The sequence below is a fragment of the Macrotis lagotis genome, chromosome 1, assembly GCF_037893015.1.
Source record: "Macrotis lagotis isolate mMagLag1 chromosome 1, bilby.v1.9.chrom.fasta, whole genome shotgun sequence".
NCBI lineage: Eukaryota > Metazoa > Chordata > Mammalia > Peramelemorphia > Peramelidae > Macrotis > Macrotis lagotis.
This window is the reverse complement of record NC_133658.1, coordinates 785,832,011-785,854,312: the sequence shown is the minus strand read 5'-3', so window position 1 is coordinate 785,854,312 and position 22,302 is coordinate 785,832,011. Positions and strand designations below refer to the sequence as shown.

The window sequence follows — 22,302 nt, the reverse complement described above, 5'->3', positions numbered from 1 at the left end:
AGATAGAAATGATAGTTTCTGTGGGGATCTGGAAAGGTGGTGCTTGAACTAAAATTTAAAGGAAATTAAGGATTCCAAAAAGCAGGCATGGGATATGGCAAGCATAGGCAAATGGAGCACAAATAGCTGTAAGGAATGGAAAGGTGGCTAGTTTAATTAGAGTTCATAAGGGAGAATAATATATATAGAGGTGGGTAAGAGTTAGATTATAAAGGGCTTAAAATGTTTAACAGGAGTATGATCATATCTTTGATTTAGTTATATCATTTTGGCAGCCATGAGAAAAAAGAGTGAATTAGAGAATGGAGGGATTGGAGCAGGGGACCAAATAGGAGACTATCATAGATGAAAGGTGAGGAAAATATGAATTTTGGTTGAAACTTTCTGAGTAAACAAATGCACAAGAATAGGATAAATGAGACTTAGAAATTGATAATGGGGATGGAGGGGTAGGGAGAGAGGAAAAAGTCAAGGATGGTTCCAAGACTGAAAATATATGGTGCTTTCCCAAATTGTATCATTGAGATTTTCAGTTATCAAACATTTGTTTTCATTGCTTAATACTCTCAATAGTGAAATCAGTGTGCCTTTTTCATTTTATTGGAGGGGCATATAATGTAGATTTAAATTTAATTTAACAATATTTTTTGGAATAAAGTCAAGGTTGTGTAAAGAGATTGTTTTTGGCATTTGGATAATGGTTGAACAAAAATTTTTTTGTTTGATTTTCACAGAAGTGCAATCCAGGTATTGGTCATTCATAGTTTTTTCATGATAATTTGCATAATTGGAAGTTAGTTGTTAATGTAGCTTGAAGTTTAAAAATTTACAGACTGGAGAATTTCATTTGTTAAGTGATAGCACCTATTATATTGATGAAATAGAATATCATAGCTGAGCATTTTAAAAACATAAATATACATAGGAAGGATGTAAGGATTCAATATTTTTTTGCCATTTCAAGTCTTTATATTGCTGAAAAAAGCCCAGATAGTATCAAGCAAAAGTGAATCTTTAAGACACGATGATCACAGACTGAGAATTACTTTAGGAAAAGTAGAGGGAAACGACAAACAGAACTTATGTGCCTCTGGAATGTTTTAAGATGAATCACTATATGAATATACCTTGGGTCCCATGAGATTTCAGTATGTTTCCCAGTTAATTGTTATTTGATTGTTGAACTCTCTTACTAATGGTATACATTTTATAAGTTATTGGTGATGGACTATCCATTTCAAGGAAATTGTTCATTAAAAATAATTTATGTTTAGGATTTTGTTTTTTATGCACCCCGTCTGAGAATCAATAAACGGATTTTGGCTTTGTGCATGGGAAACCATGAGCTCTATATGCGAAGAAGAAAGCCTGATACCATTGAAGTACAACAGATGAAAGCTCAGGCTAGAGAGGAGAAACATCAGAAGCAGTTGGAAAGGTATGAAATTTTGTAGTCTTTAATTTATATCTAAAATTTCCTTGAAGTACTTGAAATTTAAATTTTATAGAAACTTTCATTGTCATTGAAAAAAAGTTAAATGGACATTTGAGTGTTTTAGAAGTACTGTCAAGTTGCCCTTTAAGATAAGTATTTGAAATTAAAAAGTTTGAAGTCTAAATACTTAAATATTGTGAGAATAGCTATTTATAATTCATTAAGTTGTTTTTCCTCTGCCCCCTTATACAATCCTTGCTATTCTACTTGATTATCTTTTTTGGAAGCATTTGATTAAAGATCTTCAATTTTGTTTTACTCATGCTTTCCAGGTAAGGATCTTCAATAATTTTCTCAGTAATTTATCTCTGCTACTACAAAAAAATCACCATATAGAGTTGAACAGCCGCACACCTTCTTATAATAATAATAAGTTTCCAAATATTGTGTATTTGGTATTCTTTAAGAGAAGTTGTTGATGATGTTAAATAGATAATTTAAAGTAAATGGTTATTGGTAGAGAAACCGGTTTCTTCAATAATTTTGAATTTTCAGACCCCGGATTAGTTTGAAGTTAGTCTTAGCTAAAGAAACCCCCTTCTTTCAAGAGGTTCACTAGGTTCAACATTTTAATGTATGTATTCAGTGATAATGAGATTGCATTAGAAAAGTCTAGACTTCACAATTTTAAATTACTTAAATAGTCCTTTCTATCAAGGAGTCCCAAGTTACTGAAGTTTTATTGAAATGCCAAGTATCTCTTATTTGCTTAAGGTAAGTTAGCAAGTCTGCCAAAGTTGACTCTGTTTTAGGTAGAGAAAAATGATGATCTAAGACTTAAATCTTATTAAGTAGATCTTCAGTCATTCAACTTTCACCCAAAATGAGGTCTAGGGCCATTTGGAGTGCACTTCTGATGGCCTTGAGGGTTCAAAAGAGGGGAAATGGTAGGGAGTTAATTTTCTACTCTTTTAGTTTTCTAATACATACTTGTATACTCCCACTTAGTCTCCCAAACATATCTGTCTCCATAATCTTTAACACACCAGGTGTTGTACCATGAAACCATTCTTGTGCCTTCTTCTTTTACATGTATGCTATATAGTAACTTCTTTGTTATAGTGTGTGTGTGTGTGTGTGTGTGTGTGTGTGTGTATGACATAAAAAATCTCAGAGGCTTTTATCAATGCCTCTTAAATACTTAGTCCAGAATGATTAAAATGGCTTTTATTAAGATATCTCAATAAAAGAACCACCTCTCAAGGGAAGAGAAGTGCTAAGTCATGGCAAAGCTAGTTTTAGATGCAGTTTGAAAAGCTTTTTCTTCCCCCCTTCAAACCGATCATTGACCAGGGTTGAAATCTAATTGATACAATCACTTCCATTCTTCCCCACCCCCAGTGATCACAGGGGAGGGAATAGTAATCTCCTTCGGGACACAGACCTAAGGTTAACTCTGAACTAAGTGGGGCAGACCTGATCTAATCTCATCTTTTGAGCAGGTTAAGGCCAAGTCTTTTGTCTTATGCTCACATATCTATCCATAAGCACCAATATAGGCAGACCCTGGTCTTTGTAATGTAAACTAACAATCTCCCTTCACATTCTTGTGGAAGCCAAACACCCCCCATATTCCTTACAGAGGGCATCAAATTTAAGCCATTTCTTAACAAAAATTCTCTCTAAAACATATTTGACAAAAATGTTCTTTTTACTTTATTCTGGGACCGACTTGACATGAGAAAGGGAGACAAAAAAACTTTTGAAATAACTCAGTTCCCACTTTTTTGGGAAAGCTTATTGTTAGGAATGCTTGTTTTTTGCCCTCTGACATCAATCCTAAATTTGCCTCTTTTTGACTTCCATACATTGTTCATAATTCTACTCTTTAAGATTGAGCAGAACAAATCCAATCCCTCTTCCAACATGACAGTTCTTAAAACTTCTGGTTACTCCTCTATAGATACTCTGACCCCTTTTAGTGCCCTTTAAATATGATACAAAGAAACCAGTGCACTATTTCATAGATGGTCTGACAGAGGAAGAATGTAGTGTATTATCTATTTTCTTTACTATCCAGTTTCTTAAGATTACATTAACTTTATTTTCTATTACATTGACTCATACTGAATTTGCAGTCCACTAAATGCCCGTATCTATTTAAAATAAAATTGTTTAACCTATTTTACTCTCTTCTGTGAACCTAAAATTTATTCCTGTCTTCCATAAATTTTCCCCAGGCATTTCACATTCAGTTGACTAGGAGTTTTACTGTAGGTAATAACAATGATAAGAATAATAGGTAGCTTTTATATATGAGAAAGCTAGGTGGCTTGATGGATAGAGTGCTAAGTCTGGAACCATGAGTATTTGAGTTCAAATGTGACTTCAGACACTTTCTAAAGTTGTGTGACCCTGGGAAAGTCACTGAGGCATGCCAAGTTTAATGCTCTCCATGCTGCTGCAATACCTTAACTCCATTTTGCATTTGGGATTTCTATCATATCTGTCTATATTTTTAGCATATAATTGGCTTGGCTTCTCTCTTATGGTCATACCTTTCCTTTTCTATATTGTTTATAATATTTCTATTCAGTCATGTTTTTCAAGCATTTTAATGTAATATTGATTCATTTTTAACGTGCTATAGCCTACTCATACTCATTGCATAAACTATCATTTTATTACATTTGACTCAATATCCTAGACTGTCAAGACTTTAGAATATTGACTACCATCCAGTAAATTTGATGGTTTTGATTCTTCACAGTTTAGACTCATCAGCACTTCTAAATTTGCCACATCTCTATTAATATTATTATCAGAAAAATTATAGACCTATCTCCCTGATGAATATAGATGCAAAAATCCTAAATAAAATGTTAGCAAAACAATTACAACAAGTCATCACTAGGATAATACATTATGATCAAGTAGGATTTATTCCAGGAATGCAGGGTTGGTTCAATATTAGGAAAACTGTTAGTATACTTAATTATATCAACAGCAAACCTATCAGAAATCATATGATCATATCAATAGATGCTGAAAAAGCTTTTGACAAAATACAGCATCCATTCCTATTAAAAACACTAGAGAGTGTAGGAATAAATGGACTGTTCCTTAAAATAATTAGCTGTATCTATCTGAACAAGCATTATATTCAATGGGGAGAGGGTAGAGGCATTCCCAGTAAGATCAGGGGTGAAACAAGGGTGCCCATTATCACCACTACTATTCAATATTGTATTAGAAATGTTAGCATCAGCAATTAGAAAAGAAAAAGAAATTAAAGGAATTAGAATTGGGAAGGAAGAGACAAAACTCTCACTCTTTGCAGATGACATGATGGTCTACCTAGAGAATCCCAAGAAATCATCTAAAAAACTACTGGAAACAATTAGCAATTTTAGCAAAGTTGCAGGTTATAAAATAAACCCTCATAAATCCTCAACCTTTCTATATATGTCTAGCAAGAAACAGCAGGAAGAGCTAGAAAGAGAAATCCTATTCAAAGGAGCCTCAGACAATATAAAATATTTGGGAGTCTATTTACCAAGACAGACTCAGAATCTTTTTGAAAACAATTATAAAACACTTGTCACACAAATGAAATTAGATTTAAATAACTGGGCAAATATCAACTGCTCATGGATAGGTAGAGCTAATATAATAAAAATGACAATTCTACCCAAACTAAACTATCTGTTTAGTGCCCTACCAATCAAAATTCCAAAAAATTACTTTGAGTTAGAAAAAATTGTAAGTAAATTCATATGGAGAAATAAAAAGTCAAGAATTGCCAAGAGCTTAATGAAAAAAAGTGCAAAAGAAGGTGGCTTAGCCCTACCAGATCTAAAATTATATTATAAAGCATCAGTAATCAAAACTGTTTGGTATTGGCTAAGAAATAGAGTGGTGGACCAGTGGAATAGACTAGGTGTAAAAGCAGGAGATGATTATAGTAAACTGCTGTTTGATAAACCCAAAGAGTCTGGCCATTGGGATAAAAACTCTCTCTTTGATAAAAATTGCTGGAAAAATTGGAAGTTAGTATGGAAGAAACTTAGATTAGGCCAATACCTCACATCCTTTACCAAGATAAGATCCAAATGGTTTCAGGACATAGACATAAAAAATAATACTATAAGCAAATTAGAAGATCAAGGACTAGGCTACCTGTCAGGTTTATGGAAAGGGGAACAGTTTATGACTAAGGAAGAGTTGGAGAACATAACCAAAAACCAATTAGATGATTTTGATTACATTAAATTAAAAAGCTTTTGCACAGATAAAAGCAATGTAACCAAGATCAAAAGAAATGTAGTAAATTGGGAAACAATCTTTACAACTAATGATTCTGACAAAGGACTCATTTCTAAAATATACAGAGAACTGAGTCATATTTTTAAAACAAAAAGCCATTCCCCAATTGACAAATGGTCAAAGGATATGCAAAGGCAATTTACAGATGAGGAGATCAAAGCAATTCACAGCCATATGGAAAAATGCTCTAAATCATTAATTATTAGAGAAAGGCAAATTAAAGCTTCCCTGAGGTACCACCTCTCATCTCTCAGATTGACCAGTATGACCAGGAAGGATAATGATTGTTGTTGGAAGGGATGTGGGAAATCTGGTACCCTATTACACTGTTGGTGGAGCTGTGAACTCATCCAACCCTTCTGGAGAGCTATTTGGAACTATGCCCAAAGGGCAACAAAAATGTACATACCCTTTGACCCAGCAATACCACTACTGGGTCTATACCCTGAAGAGATGAGGAAAAAGGGTAAAAATATCACTTGTACAAAAATATTTATAGCAGCCCTGTTTGTGGTGGCAAAGAATTGGAAATCCAGTAAATGTCCTTCAATTGGGGAATGGCTTAGCAAACTGTGGTATATGTATGTCATGGAACACTATTGTTCTATTAGAAACCAGGAGGGACGGGATTTCAGGGAAACCTGGAGGGATTTGCATGAACTGATGCTGAGTGAGATGAGCAGAACCAGAAAAACACTGTACACCCTAACAGCAACATGGGAGTGATGTTCAAGCTTGAAGGACTTGCTCATTCCATCAGTGCAACAATGGGGAACAATTTTGGGCTGTCTGCAAAGGAGAGTGCCATCTGTATCCAGATAAGGAGCTGTGGAGTTTGAACAAAGTGCAAGGACTATTCCCTTTAATTTAGAAAAAAAAAACAGCTTATTGTCTGATTTTGTTACCTCTTAGACTTCTCTTTAAGGATATGATTTCTCTTTCATCACAGCCAATTTGGATCAAAGTACAACATGGAAACAAAGTAAAGACTGACAGAGTGCATTCTGTGGGGGGGAGGAGGAGGGAAGCAGGATGGGGGAAAAATGTAAAACTCAAATAATATCTTTAATAAAAAAAAATTTAAATTAAAAAAAAATATTGTCAGAAACCTCACACGTACCTTGAAACTTTTCCGTTTCTTTTAGGCATTAAAAGTAGTTTGTTATACTTTAATGTGGTGCTGGGACTATATTCCACTAGTCTATTCAAGAGCATGGAGTCCTACCTTACTTGTTGTGTTCTCTACAAGCCCTTGCTCCTGCTTTTCCTTGTTAATAGTTTCAAGTGAAAATTTAAGTCATGTTGAACATGAAAGTTGCATGTATCATATGTTCAAGATTTTAAACTTTCAAATGTACTGACTGACTTAAGTTTGATATCACTCTTATTACAACTCCCTTTCCCTATTCAAAGAAAACACTTAATATTTCCCTCAGCTCTAAATATATAGTCTGTTCGGTTTTATTGTTTCCCATTTACAGGTAAATATTTTTAATTCTAATAATTGATTTGTAATAGTCATTGCATCTCTTTTTTAAGGGCGCAACTAGAAAATGAAAAAAAGAAAAGAGAAATAGCAGAAAAAGAAAAGGAGAGAATAGAGCGAGAAAAGGAAGAACTGATGGAACGTCTGAGACAAATTGAAGAACAGACGATGAAAGCTCAGAAAGGTAAGTTTCTTTGAAAAAACTATAGAATGATTCTTAATAGCATTTGTGTAAATCCAATCAGTGATTTTTAAAATGAATTTTGTTTACAGTAATATCAATTATGTCATTTTTACAAGCTAAAATCTGCTCCAGCTTAATCAAGCTTAATAGGACATACTCTCAACACTATTTTCAAATCAAATTTCTTAAGTGTACAGCAGGAGATATGCTTTCTTTTAGGTTTGTTTTTTGTTTGGGGTTTTTTTTTTGCAAAGCAAATGGGGTTAAGTGGCTTTCCCAAGGCCACACAGCCAGGTAATTATTAAGTGTCTGAGGCCGCATTTGAACTCAGGTACTCCTGACTCCAGGGCTGGTGCTCTATCCACTGTGCCATCTAGGTGCCCATGCTTTCTTTTAAAAATATATTTACATAAAAGTAAATCCATGAACTTTATAGAGGGAATGCCAATGAAATCTCAAGTGCACATATATATTTCCTTGAGGCCATTAGATGTTGCCAAATTCCTTAGTTACAGAGCTCAGAATAAGGCCTTAAACCCACCCACTGTCTTCCTGATTGGCTTTCCCCAGAGAATGTTTTGAGATTCTGAAGTGAGGCAAAGTCATTGATCTGCTTTAGGATGAGGAATTATGGTAAGAATTCCCCGCACCAATAAAATCACAAGTCCAGATCTTTCATTTATGCTTCCTATTGTCTCTCAAAAAAACCCTCTTCCCATATTCACATATCTTCATTAATTATATATGCAAAAAGCAAAGGAACCTACTGTGAAAAGGGGACAGATTGCCATTGCTAAGTAGTTGTACCTAAGAAGATAATATAATTTATTTTGTTTCTAAGACTTACAGTTTTTTTTGTCTTTTGATTTTTTTAAATTTATTTTAAAATCCCCCCCCCCCGCTACATGCAAAAGCAAGTTTTATATTTACTTCCAAAACCTTGAGTTCTAAATTTTTTCCCTTCCTCCCATCCCACTGCCCCTCACTGAGAAAGCAAGTTACTTGGTGTAGGGTAAAAATGCATAGCCATGAAACACATTATTGCAATAGTCATGTTGTAAAAGTAAACCACCTTCTCCCCCCCCCCCCAAAAGAATGAAAAATCTCAAGGAAAAATAAAGTGTTGGGGGGAAGTATAGTTCAGTCTATATTCAGACACCATCAACTCTGTCTTTGGGATAGGTAAACATCCTTTAAATTCATCAGAGAAATTGCTTCATATTTTTTTCCATAGTTGCTACTGCTGGATGTATTTCCCTTCATCCTATTCCCACCCCCATTTATTCTATTCTCTGTCTCTTTTCACCACATCCCTCCTCAAAAATATATTGCTTCTGACTACCCTCTCCCACTCTTCTATCACCTTCTGTCCCTTTCCCCTCTTACTTTCCTTTTGGGTAAGATTAACTTATAGGTTTCCAAAGCAGTTTCCCATATATTATTTTATTTTTTACAACAATACTGTGAGTTTGAGAGAATATTACTATTCTCATTTTCCAGATTAGTAGATTGAGGTACATGGAAGTTAAATGATCTGTCCAGGATTACATGTCTAGTTAACTGATAGAACAGGAACTAGAATGCAGATTTTTCTGATTCTTGGTTCTTAGTTCTTTGGACTTAATGACATTTTATCTCTGCTGTAAATGTATTTCGCTGCAATATAACACATTATTAATATAATTTAATGTTTAAAGATGTATTATTGTTATTTTGGAATGTTACCATCATTTTTTGACCCCTTTGTTTTGTTATTGTAATTTGATGATTGGGAGCTATACAGTAATTAAGACAAGTTGTGAAGTATACTTTATTGCAATATATAACCATTATGAACTTCAGTGAAAGCAAGAGTAAAAGGTGTCATTAGGAAAATGTATATGATGGGAAAAGAAGAGGAGTTGATCATGTAATAAGAGAATGGGGGATGCCTAGTGTAGAATGCCATGTTCCACTGGCATAATCAGGATAATGGGAGAAAGTGAGAAAGATCTCCAGCCCATTGGATAGGCAGTGTTTAATGTATTTATGGGAGGACATGAACAAAAGTCATAAGCAAGACAGATATGCATGGGTTGCACTCTTTATTCCAGATTAGATGATAGATACATTGGAATATCTGATACACTTGTATTGCACTTAAGGTTTGGCCATTGCTTGATATTATTTCATTTGATGACAACCTTTTGCAGAAAATGCTATTATACCCATTTTATGGATAAGAAAACAGATTGTAGGAAGTTATATGACTTGCCTGGGGTTCACTGAGAAGGGATTTGAACTCAGATCTCTCTGCTTGCTCACCATTGCCTATGGTAGAATAAAAAAGGAAGAGAAATAACTAAATAGAAGGTAATTGAATATTTTCACATATTGTGTTCATCTTGTATAGCTTCAATATAAGATAAGGTTAGAACCTTCATTTGTATTGGTATAGAGAACTTTAAAGTGAAGGACTCCCTTTGTCATCATCAGGTCATCATCTTCTCTGAAGCTTAAGAGTCTTAGAGATTTTTCTAGAACCCTGAGAGAATGATTATTTCCTCAGGTTCCCAGATATTTCATAGATAGGAATGAAATCCAGATCTTCCTGGCTTCTAAGGCCTTCTCTTTAGCTATTACACAATACTGCCTCTTAGTTCCAATTTAAAAATAGACTACATTATTTCTAGTGGGAGAAAAAAAATCTGTATTTTCATTCTTTGTTGCTATAATCACGAGTCAAATGAGTGATGATAATAGTTTAGAAAATAGAATCTGAGATTTCTCATCAAGTTCTGTAATTATGTTGAAATGCAAATATAAAAAACACATAATATCAATGTTATTTTAAAATAAGTTTTTATTTAACTTATACCACATTTTCTTCATATAGATATTTAAGTGTTTTTATTAGAGGATTGCTGGTTACTAAAGACTTCCAGTCTTATTATCATTCATATAGGACATATAACAAAAATAATAGTATTATGTACAAAAAAAAAGCTCCCAAAGAAAGAGAAAAAGAAAATATGTGGAAGATAACAACAGAAAGAATTTAGAGCCTTCTCAACAAGACATTTTTAAATCGATCATCTTGAGATGCAGATTCTCAATTTGTATTTTTCATTTTTATAATAAAGCCTTCTTGTTGTGTAGCTTTAAAACCTCATGATTGTCTTGTAATTTGTGCTAATTGCTCAAAACCTGTGATTCCTACAATATCTGCAGCATATACAGATCTTCAGTTGAAACTTTTACTTAAGAATCTCTATGTAAAGTAATGTCATTCAAAATTAAAATCTCTTATATTTTAACTGAACAACAAACCATTTAGAATGATTTGTATGACTTTTTGACTATTATTATGCATCAGGCCTTATTTGGTTATGTAGTTTTTAAACTGTAAGTAATAGCTTAACCTAGATTTTTTTCAATTTTGATCTAGCTGGTCAGAAATTACCAAGAAAAATCCTCACCTTCAAAGAAGGCAAAATATAGGCAGTGGAATAAAATGCTGAGTCAGAAGCACTGCTTTCTAGTCCTCACAGTGATATAGGGCAGATTTCTTAATCTTTTGCTATCTTAGTTTTCTGCCTAGACTAAACATTTGGAAAAGAGATCTTAAGAGATAATCTTGTGTAATACCATTATTTCACTAGTCTATAAACACATACCTTATAAATTTTGGTTCTTTTTCTACAATGATTATATAGTCATCTATAAGATGGAATAACAATATATCTAATATATTTAACAAAAAATAATATAGTTAATAAGTGCTAACAATTATTCATATGAACAAAGAAAAAGGATTGACTATTTGCTTATGCTCCCTTAGTGATAGCAACATCAAAAAGATAATCAACAAACATTAAAAGTGCAAAGAGCACTTTCACATTTAGATAAGCTGAGTTCCAGTACTTACCCTCAGTAAGAGAATTTAGCTTTGCAAATGACAATGTATATTGCTTGATATGTGTACCTTTTTTCTTAAAAGGTTTTTTGCAAGGCAATGGGGTTAAATGGCTTGCCCAAGGCCACACAGCTAGGTAATTATTACATACCTGAGGTCAGATTTGAATTCAGGTACTCCTGACTCCAGGACCAGTGCTCAATCCACTGTACCACCTAGCCACCCCAATATGTGCATTTTTAATAGTAAATTTACAAAAAAGTATGATATCTGAACTTGAAGGTTGTTGGAGGGAAGGAGGAACTATCAAGGAAAGTTTCTTTGAGGTTAGTACCTGAACAGAGTTGTAGATGGGTAAAAACACAGATGATTAGGAAGATATTACAGGAATAAAGTGCACACTGAACAGAGGCATAGTGACATGAGAATTCAGTGGTGTTTCTGTTGAGAAGAGTTAATCAGTTTAGCTGCTATTTAATGTTTATAAAATAAGTGGTATAAGATGTCTGGAAAAAATAGGATGGTGCCAGACCATGGAGAGAACCTTGAATGTCAGCTATGCATTTGAATTTCACTCCAAAGGCAATAGGGAACTAAATTACTGAAAATATTTAAGAAGAACAGAGATATAAATAAAGATTATTATTCTATAAGCATTATAAAGTTAGATGGGGTAGGGGATAGAGCACTGGGCTTGGAGTCAGGAGGACAGGATTTCGAATCCGGTCTCAGACACTTGACACTTCACTAGCTGTGTAACCTTGGGCAAGTCACTTAATCCTTATTGCCTCATTTCCAAGGCCATCACCAGTCATCCTGATTCATATCTGGACACTGGACCCTGATGGTTCTGAGGAGAAAGTGAGGCTGATGATTTTGCCCAGTATCCCATCACTCAAATCCAGTTCACTTGCTTGTCATGGCATCTCCTCCTTGATGTTATGGTCTTCAAGAATGAAGGACAAACATGAAGTTAGAAACAACTGTAAGGAGGATATTTCAATCAATATTCTATGTGGGTGAAAATCGGTATATGAAGTAGGGTTGTGGTGGTGCCAAAATAGAGAGAACATATGTATTAGATATTGTAGGAGGTGGAAAACAAGAAATTGAATTTGAGAGGTAAGGAAGGGGAAGGGGGAAAGGAAGAAGCACTTCAGGCACTCTGTTTAAACAATAATATTTTCTCATTTGATCCTCACAACAACCCTGGGATACAGGTGCTGGTATTATCCTTACTTTATAGTTGAGGAAACTGAGGCAGACAGAAATTAATTGACTTCTCCGGGATAACAAAGCAGCTAGTGTTTGAGGTCAGATGTTCTGAATATCTGCTGTAGCACCCATCTGCTACTTAGGAAAAGACAGTGAAAAAATCATATTTAGATTTGACCAGAAGTCAGATCATGGATTAGTACTATATATTAATGGATTGGGTATTTGGAAATCCAAGGTTATGTAGAACTGGATGTAATAAAGGATATTAATTAAATGGGGGGGTTATCATTATTAAAATCATTAACTTACTGGTTAAAAATATTTTATGAAATCAGTTATTTATTTCAGATTCCCCAGGCTGTAAATTTTAGAAGTTAACTTTCTTGAAAGCATAGTGCATTCTGGGTTGGTTTTTATATATCCAGCACCTAGGATAGATAACATGCACATAGTAGATCATTGAGGATATATAGTATATTCACATCCATAAAATTCATCAATATGTCTTTAAAATTTTGAAGTAATTTTGATTTGAACTATGTAAATTTATATTTAATCATTCTGTTTTTTGACATTATCAATGTCTTGGTCTTTTGTGCTAAGTGCCTTTTTGTTTCAACATCAATAATATGCAAAAACATGTTAGTAGAGAAATGAAGAAGGAAATAAAATAGTAATTACTATAATATAACCCTAAGTGCTTTATATATGTTATTTCATTTACTCCTCAGTGATTATCAAATTCCTTCCTGATTATATCCTTCCAGATCCAGTGATTTTTTTTGAGCATGCAGTTGTTGTTACACCCAATTCTCCTTCCCACTCTATCCACTCCCTTGTTCCTTTCCCCTTTAACCCACACTCTGCTTCCTCCCACTCTTGAGCTATCCAGCCCTTTCCACTATGCTCTCTAGAATGCTTGTTTCATGGGTAACAAACTTGCTTTCATCTTATATCTTTTCTTTTTTTTATTTCTTCCATCTTCTAATTGTCAGTGAGACCTGGCTTCCTCATGGTAATAGCCTGCCCACATCCTAGGGGTCTTTAGCCATAGATAGATTAGATAGATAGATTAGATAGATAGATAGATAGATAGATAGATAGATACTCCTTCAAACAAATACCTTAATCTCTAAGTTCCTCAACTTTATTTCCTATGAATTACTGTATCACCATCACACCTCAACTGTTTACAGAGATAATCATAATTTTGATCTTGTCATCATCTACAACTATAACACTTCCTATTTTCATGAACTGTGAAATTCCATTATCCAGTCACAGCTGCTATCATTCCACCTTGAACTCTTAAGACTGTTCTTTGCTGTGACCATGATCTTCAGTTCCTTCATTCTCAGTTCTCTTTTAGGCCACCACTCGTATACTGGAGGCTATACTTTATTCCCTTCCCTCTCTTAAATTGATGAATCATTTCAACTTTACATTGCCTTCTGAATTTGTAGGTAGAGACCTGAAATTTTGTGAAGGATATATGCTTTCAGAAAAGACTTCTTCCCCCTACATTTTCCTTTTTTTTGGACTAGTGATACTATTTCTTCTATCCTCTACTTAAAGTCATTTATATCACAGACAAAATGAATTTTTTAATATGCAAATTTTTCTAGGGAAATTGACCTTTCATATAATCTTGGTATATTTGCCCTGTAAATGTAATTGCCCTGATTTTATTAGTTAACTCTTATTAAATATAACTTTATTTTGTGAATTTTAAATGAAGTGTGATCCTAATTTCTTATATAATGACTTTCTTTGGACATACTTTTGAAACATCTTTGTTGTTAATTACTTCCATCATCATCATCATCATCATCATCATCATCATCATCATAATATAGCCTAGTTTAGAATAATACAAATTTAGGGGAGGAAACATGCAAGATTATCTAGTAACTGAGGGTCATGTAGGTGAGGAAAGTAAGTGTTAAATATTTACCACCCTCTCTTTTATCCTTTGTGATAAAATGATTTAAGAGAATCCTGATTTCATTTATTGTTCCATTTTACTTAAGGTGAAGAAGAAAGTAGCTATTTTTAGGACAGACTTAATTTGTAAAATTAAAATGCAGGTATAGTTACCACTCATAATTTACAAATTCAGCACAATAAAATAAAATAATAAAAACTCAGCTGGCAACATGTATCGGATCACCAACTTTATACAGGATATTTTATGAAAAAGTGGGCAACTGATCATAAACTCTGAATTTTAAATGACAATGCTTATGAAAATCCAAATAAAAGTTGCTTGGGAAATTAAACAATTTCTAACTAAAACTTTAATCTTGATGAACTACTTATAACCACACAATAATTTCATCCTTCATGATGGTTACTGATATGGAAATGAGAAGAAGCTTGGGTTAGGTGACTGTGTCTTTGTTTGCTATAAAGGAAAGGAAAACCAAGCATAGTCTAACATGCATTTTTGATTTTTCAGAGAGCAGGTTCAGAGGAAGGATGCACAATTTCCCATGGAGTAAAATTTTATAGGGGAAGTCATCCTAGAAGGAATGGGAAACTCAAGAATGAAAAATCAGAAGAAACAAAGGAAAGACTTCCATTCATGAAGAAAAAAATGGAAATTCTCTTGAGAAACCAGTGTAGTTACAAAGGGAATTCAACAACTAACTTACATTTTTAAAAGATATGTACAGAAGATAAAAACAGGGATGGATAATAGTTTAATACAAAAACATTGAACAATCCTGTAATATCAGTGCCAGAATTGCTGGAGTTCAGAATTTTGTGGTTTTGCTATTTATAAAGAATACTCTATTTCCTATTTCCTATTTCTGTTCCTTTGTATAAGCTCTTTTCAGTGCTTAGAATGTAATCAATCTCTCCTCATTTTCATTCCTTATCACCTCTGAGAATCTTTCAAAACTCTTCTCCAGTTTCAGCTGATCTCCCTATCTGCTATTTCTTCTCCTCTCCTCTGAATAATTTCTGTGCTTTTTATATCTTTTCATAGGTGTATATGTTGTTACTGACAGATCTAAGGACCTTAAAGGCAGATGCAATTTCTATTTTTGGGGAGAGGGGCATCTTTATCCTCCATCATCTAGAACAGGACTGTTCAATCTTATTTAAGAGTTTTTATTGAAACAATAGACAATATATTTTGATTTGCCTTTTTTAGTGAGAACTTTGTGGTAGCTCATTTACTAAAGCATCTAGTAAACACATGTGGACTGCATAAAATTACCCTGTGGGACACATTTTAGATAACCCTGATCTAGTAAATTGCCCATGTAGTCAGTCAACACACACATTACATAATGTTTCCTCTGCTTAAATAGTGGTGCCTTATTTAAAGCATTTACTGTATTTCAGGTGCTAAGCACTGAGGACTTAAAAAAAAAAACAACAGAAGATAGACCTTGTCTTTAAGGAACCAACATTTTAATTGAAACAACATATAAATAAATAGATATATAAAAGATTAAAACAAAGCTGAAAAAAGATAACCCTAGAAAAGAAGGCTCAGGTTTCTAGGGAAAATTTGGAAAGGCCTTGTGCAAAAAATGTAATTTAAGCTGAATATTGAAGAAAGCCAGGGATTTTGAAAGGGAGTAGAGAGAAGATTCCAGGCATGGAGGACAACCATTGCAATGGCATAGAAACAACTTTGAAATGATATGGGTCAGGATCAGCTAAGCTGGGTCATGGAATGCATAAGAGTCAAGTATAGGGCAGGAATATCAGGGACTATTAAAGAAAGGATCCTAATATGGAGTCAGTAAAATTTAAGTAGGAGGATGGCATGGCCAATCCTGTACTTAAGAAAAATCACATGGGCATCTGAGTGGAGGATGGATTAAAGTGAGGAGAGATTTGAGGTAGAGAAAGACCAATTAGATGCAGTAATCCAGGCAAGAGATGATAAAGGTCTGAACTTTTTAGGGTAGAGGCTTTATAAGAGAAGAGAAAAGGATGTATACAGGAGAAATAGAAATGACAAGTTTAGTAAGGGTAAGAAACCAAAGAAGATAACCAAGAATGTTAACCTGTGTATCCTGATGGTTTTATTGATGAATTGATTGAATGAATTTTGGCTGAAGAAAGCTAAGAACAATTAAAAGGATTTATTCTTAATGCTTTCTTTAAAAAAAAAATTAAGCTATGTGGGTTAAAAGAACAAAACTGAAGAAGGTGTGATGCTGGTGGGAATAATGCCATTATAGTAGATAGGGCAATGATAGCTAATGAGAGATCACCATAAGCCTTCTTAATTCTGATTTGCTTTCTTTTTTTGGATGAGATAGGATGGAACAAAAATGAATAATAGGTACTAGATACCCAATTTAAATGAGATAGACAGTACCTAGTTGCTCTAAATGTCAGTGTCAGGTGGCACAAATGAACTATATCCTCAGTTAACTGAGGGAAGAGTCATGTGATTGCTGAGCCATTGTCAGCGATATTTGAAAAACAGAGAGTAGGAAAGTTGTGTAAGTTTTCTTGTTGTAAGGACTGGAGAAGGGCATATGTCCCAATTTTGAAAAAAAAAAGAAGAGAATAAATAGAATCTATAAGATAGGCTAATGAGTGTGACTTAAATTCCTGTTAAAATTTAAAGGTTGACTGTTAGAGATGGGTCCTAAAACATCAGAAAAGGATTCAGTGGGGGCCCAATGAGCTCACACATTGGCTGTGACTTTTCCTCCTCTGCTGGGTCCTCCTCTAACTCCTTGCCACCACCATGTCTGAAGGTCTGCAGCTCAGAGATGAAGCCCCCAGTTTCAAAGTGGACACCAGTATCTACCGCATCTGTTGCCACGAGTTTCTTGGAGACTCAAGGGGCATTCTCTACTCCTATCCTTGAGATTTCACTCCAGTGTGTACAACTGAGTATAGGGATGTGCTACAAAATTGATTCCAGAATTTTCCAAGCAAAATGCTAAGATGATTGCCCTTTCTTATCAACTCTATCCAAGACCATATTGCCTGGAGAAAGGAGGTCAATGCCTACAATGGAGATGAGCCCATGGGGAAGCTGCCTATCCCCATCCTTGAGAATCAAAAATGGGACCTTGCCATCAAGTTCAGTGTTAAACAAAGATGAACAGAATGAGCAGGGCATGTCAGTGACAGCTCAGGTGATATTTTTGACCCAGATAAGAGGTTGAAACTGTTTATCCTCTACCCAGCCACTACTGGCAGAAACTTTGATGAGATCCTCAGAGTGGCTGATTCCCTTCAATTGACAGCATACATACACTGAGGCTAAATCTAAAGGGGTCTTCACCAAAGAAATACCTATGGCATACTCCTCAGCCATAGATCACTCTAGCAAGACCTGCAAGAGCTCCCTTGAGGATCTCTACCAGAAGGGATACCAGCCTGCCAATCTGGTCTCCTGAAGTAATTGATTTAAAATCTTGGAGTGATGGAAAGTCTTCAGAAGTCTTTGAGCTACTCTACTAATAGATGATTTAAGTGAAAATGACACTAAAAGTCTCCTATGATTCTCTCTTATTGCTTTTCGTTTGGATCATTGAACTCCCTTGATGCTCTGCTGGTTGTCTCTGGGACTTAAATTGTGAGATCTTTTACAATCTCTGCATTATTAGCATTTGGGAAAGGGGCTTCCTAGGAGCATTGCAAGAGTAGCATTTTTTTAACTGACCTAAAAGACAATTTAACATGTCTAGCTTTGTACATCACCTCCCTAAGTTTATGATCACCAACTTGTACTAATTTAGGTATTTCAAATAGTTTTTTTGTTCACTCATGTTGAGTATTATAAATACAGTTAGAAAAAACTTGGTGATTCTTTTTAACAGAAAAAAGGAAAGTAGGATACAATGTTAAAATATTTTTTGCTAGTTTGAGCGAAAGAACTTTCTAATCATGTTACAGCATGTGTTTGAGAGCATAGAGAAAACTGCACAATGCTTGCTAGTGATATATAGAATAGTGGATAGTCATAATTTTGAATACTTTTTTAAACAAGGTGGACATGGAAAACTGCTCTTAAAGTTCTTAATAAGATGAAAGTATGTATACTAGAGGGAAAGAAAGGGAAACCGATACTATTTCTTTATTGTAAAATGTTGTCTCTGCAGTAGATAATTTTCTGTTTTCTGATATTTTTGCCTTTAGGGGAGCCACCAATAAAAGCTTTTTGAAACTTAAAAAAAAAGAAGAAAAGGATTCAGTGATTACAGAGCCAGTTGTCTTCATCAAGAATAGGTCTTTACAGATTATGCTTAATTTTCTTTTTTTGCCAGTTATTAAAATTGTATAGGAGAATGTTGTAGCTATGGTTTACCTAGATATACCAAATCATTTTACAAAGTATCTCATGCTATTCTAATTTTTTATAAAAACATAGAGAGTAATCTGATAATTATATAATTAAATGGCTATGAAAATGATTATCTATACCAAAGAATAATTATTAATTGATTGATTGTTAACTTTGAAGAAGGTAATTTAGTTGAATGCTCCAGGGATCTTTCTTTGTCTTTATCCTAACATTTTTATCATTTTATTGGCTAAAGATACTAGTGACTTACTTACCACATTCACATTATAAACTAGAAGGAATTCTTAATATGTTGGATAATAATAGGTAACAGTTGTGGTAGAATTTGATCCAAAAAGATCTAAACTGACCAGAACTTTGGTCCATATTTAGTATGATTGTTTAGTTTTCCACTTGAATTCAGAAAAATCAACTTTACAGGTATATGAAGAATGATTGTCCATGTACTTATTAGTCTGTAAAAGATCTAACAATGTTAATGGCATGTAAACTTTATGATAATCAACATTTTGATGTTGCATCTACAAAATCTAATGCAATCCTAGGCTTTTTAGAATTTAGGAAATGAATAATCCTGTTGTATTTTGAATTGATTATACCAAATCTGAAATTCAGCTTTCAGTGTCACATTTTATTATAAAGATGGTAAAGTGATAGACTTTGATTGAAGAACCAAATGATATTTTAATCTGGAAAAGGTAAAGATGAGGGTAAAGTACCTAACTATCTTCAAGTATTTGATGGGCCAAAAGGATAAAAATAGGATTAAAGATACTTTGGTTGGAGAAAAAAAATCCTCATACTCTCCCATCCCAGTAAAGAAGTATGTTCAATGAGTAAAAATTGTAACTAGGAAGATTTTGTTTTGTTGTAAGGAAAAGAATTTCTTTATATTTTTAAAATTCCAAGCTTTGTTTTCTAATGGCATCTCCTTTTTGTCAAACCTCATTATTCTTGACTTCTTTGCTGTATTTGTCACTGTTGATTATACCTTCTTCCTATTTTATCTTCTGTGTGATACTATTCTCTCCTGAGTTTTTGTCCACAGCTTTCATCATTCTTAGTTCATAGGAGTACTCCAGATCAGTTTTTGTTGGAGTCTCTCCTATATTTTCTCATGGGATCAGATTAACTTCAATAGATTCAGTCCTTATCTCTGGGTAGGTGATTCTAATTTACATAACTCTAGTCTCTTTCCTAAACATAGTGACATATAATCATCTGCTTGCTGGGTCTTCACTGTGATTTCTCATGGGTATCTTAGAATCTGTCATGTCTAAGATGAAACTCATTTTCTCTAAAAAACCTATCTCCTCTTCTAATTTCCCTGTTGCTTTCAAGAATACCTCCATTCCTCTAGTTATCCATGCTTGTAGTCTTAGAGTCTTTGACTTTTTCCTCTCCTCAATTTAGCTTATCCACTCAATCGCTAAATCTTATTTTGTTTCAGCAATTTATTTCTGTTCATTTTTCTCTATTTAAATAGTTGTAATCCCACTTCAGACCAAAAATATATCTTTTATCTCATCTATTACTTCTAAATTGACTTTCATGTCTTAAGTCTTTTCTATTTTCAGTCCCATGAGAAGATAATTTTCTCCTGACTGGAAGCTTTCAGAGGTGCTCATTTATCAGATGTGCCATAACAGGGATTCTTTTTTTGATGTTCTTTGTAGTTAGTGACTGCTGAAATTCCTTCTAACTAAAATTTTGTGGTTCATAGTCTAAATTGATTGAATTAGTTATGATCTAGAAATGTAGAAGTGAATAGATAAAATGAAGAGTTATTACAAAACCTTTATCTTTTTTTTTTTTTTTTAGGTTTTTGCAAGGCAGTGGGGTTAAGTGGCTTGCCCAAGGCCATACAGCTAGGTAATTATTACGTGTCTGAGACTGGATTTGAACCCAGGTACTCATACTCCAGGGCCAGTGCTTTATCCACTGCACCACCTAACCGCCCCAAAATTTTATCTTATATGGGAAAATTATTGGAGAAATTTGATTTTGGTAACATTCATACATCTTTAAAATTCATACAGTTCCCAGGCAGCTAGGTGGAGTCAGGAGGACCTGAGTTTGAATTTGACATTAGACACTTAATAATTACCTAGCTGTGGGACCTTGGGCAAGTCACTTAATCTCCTTTGCCTTGCAAAAACAAAAACAAAAAAACAAAAAAATGCGTACAATTCTATATTACCAGGGAACAACCTAATACTGCAATAAATAAAACCTTTCACTATGTGGTCCCTACTTAACTTCTTTCACTGTGTGGTCCCAACTTACCTTTTCAACCTTAATATGAATTACTCCTCTTCTCATCATTTGTGGTACAATCAAACTGGAATTTATATAGTATTCTATTCTGGAGGTGATAGAGACATTGAAATTTACTGAATAAGAAGAATGACTATCAGATCTACACCATAGATCTTTTAGGAACGTATTCAGGTAGTCCAAGTAGGTAAAATAATGAGGTCAAATAAATAAGTTGGTAGTAGTGAGAAGAAAGTAGAGATGAAAGAGATGTTGCATAGGTGGATTTTACAGTAATATTAATAAATTACATTTAGGTTGTGACTTGGTAATTAAGTATTTCAGTTTTGGATTTCAATTCACATCTTCATAACTCTTGGTCAAATATTCACTGTGTTACCTAGTTGCCTTCAGCAACAATGAAAAGGATAACAATTATAGTTAACTTTAAAATAGCACTTAAGTTTTGCAGAGTGCCTTATTTTTGTTATCTCATTTGTTATTTACAACTATTCTATGAGGTAAGTTTTCCATAACTCTCAGAGAGAGATTAAATGGCTAGCTGCACAGGTGTGTGAAAAGAGATTTATTTAAACTTAGGTCTCCCTGTTTCAAAATCCAGCACTTTTCCTCAATGTCATTCTTTCAGGATCTCATTTTTGTATATGAGTCAAAATACCCAGTAATAACTATCATTTGGAGATATTACAAAAGAATCAAGTGCTTATTAAACCAAAATTCAGCAAGTCTTTTAAAATAGCATTTTCTAATAAGACAGAGTAAAGAGGAAATTAGGTTTATAGCAAATTACCTAAATGTGAAAAATCTTACTGGGGGAAAAAAAAGAGGGCGGCTAGGTGGTATAGTGGATAAAGCACCGGCCCTGGAGTCAGGAGTACCTGGGTTTAAATCTGTTCTCAGACACTTAATAATTACCTAGCTGTGTGTGACCTTGGGCAAGCCACTTAACCTATTTGCTTTGTAAAAACCTAAAAAAAAAAAGGGCTTCCTAAAGGAATAGAAGAAACTTCGATGCAATATTTTAAATTGACCCTTTTCAATAATGTTAGATGTGGTATCTAATCAGCAAATGTGATTCTTGAATTTATAATTTCTTTAATTTGTATTATAGCTTTTATTCAAGTAATGTTACTTTTGAATTTTAAAATACTATATAATTAATATTTCTGATAAAGAAAGAAATTATACT

The 22,302-nt window shown here is 33.9% G+C and overlaps 1 protein-coding gene and 1 pseudogene across 2 annotated transcripts in view; both read left to right on the top strand.

Moving 5' to 3' along the window:
• Positions 1-22,302, top strand: part of RDX (radixin) — a 100,605-nt gene that overhangs the window by 74,010 nt on the left and 4,293 nt on the right. For both annotated transcript variants that reach the window (XM_074216636.1, XM_074216637.1), the window contains exons 9-10: positions 1,275-1,438; positions 7,301-7,431. In XM_074216636.1, the coding sequence (XP_074072737.1) occupies positions 1,275-1,438; positions 7,301-7,431 (295 nt within the window). The remainder of the gene's footprint in view (positions 1-1,274; positions 1,439-7,300; positions 7,432-22,302) is intronic.
• On the top strand, positions 7,438-22,183 carry LOC141508222 (peroxiredoxin-6 pseudogene; annotated as a pseudogene).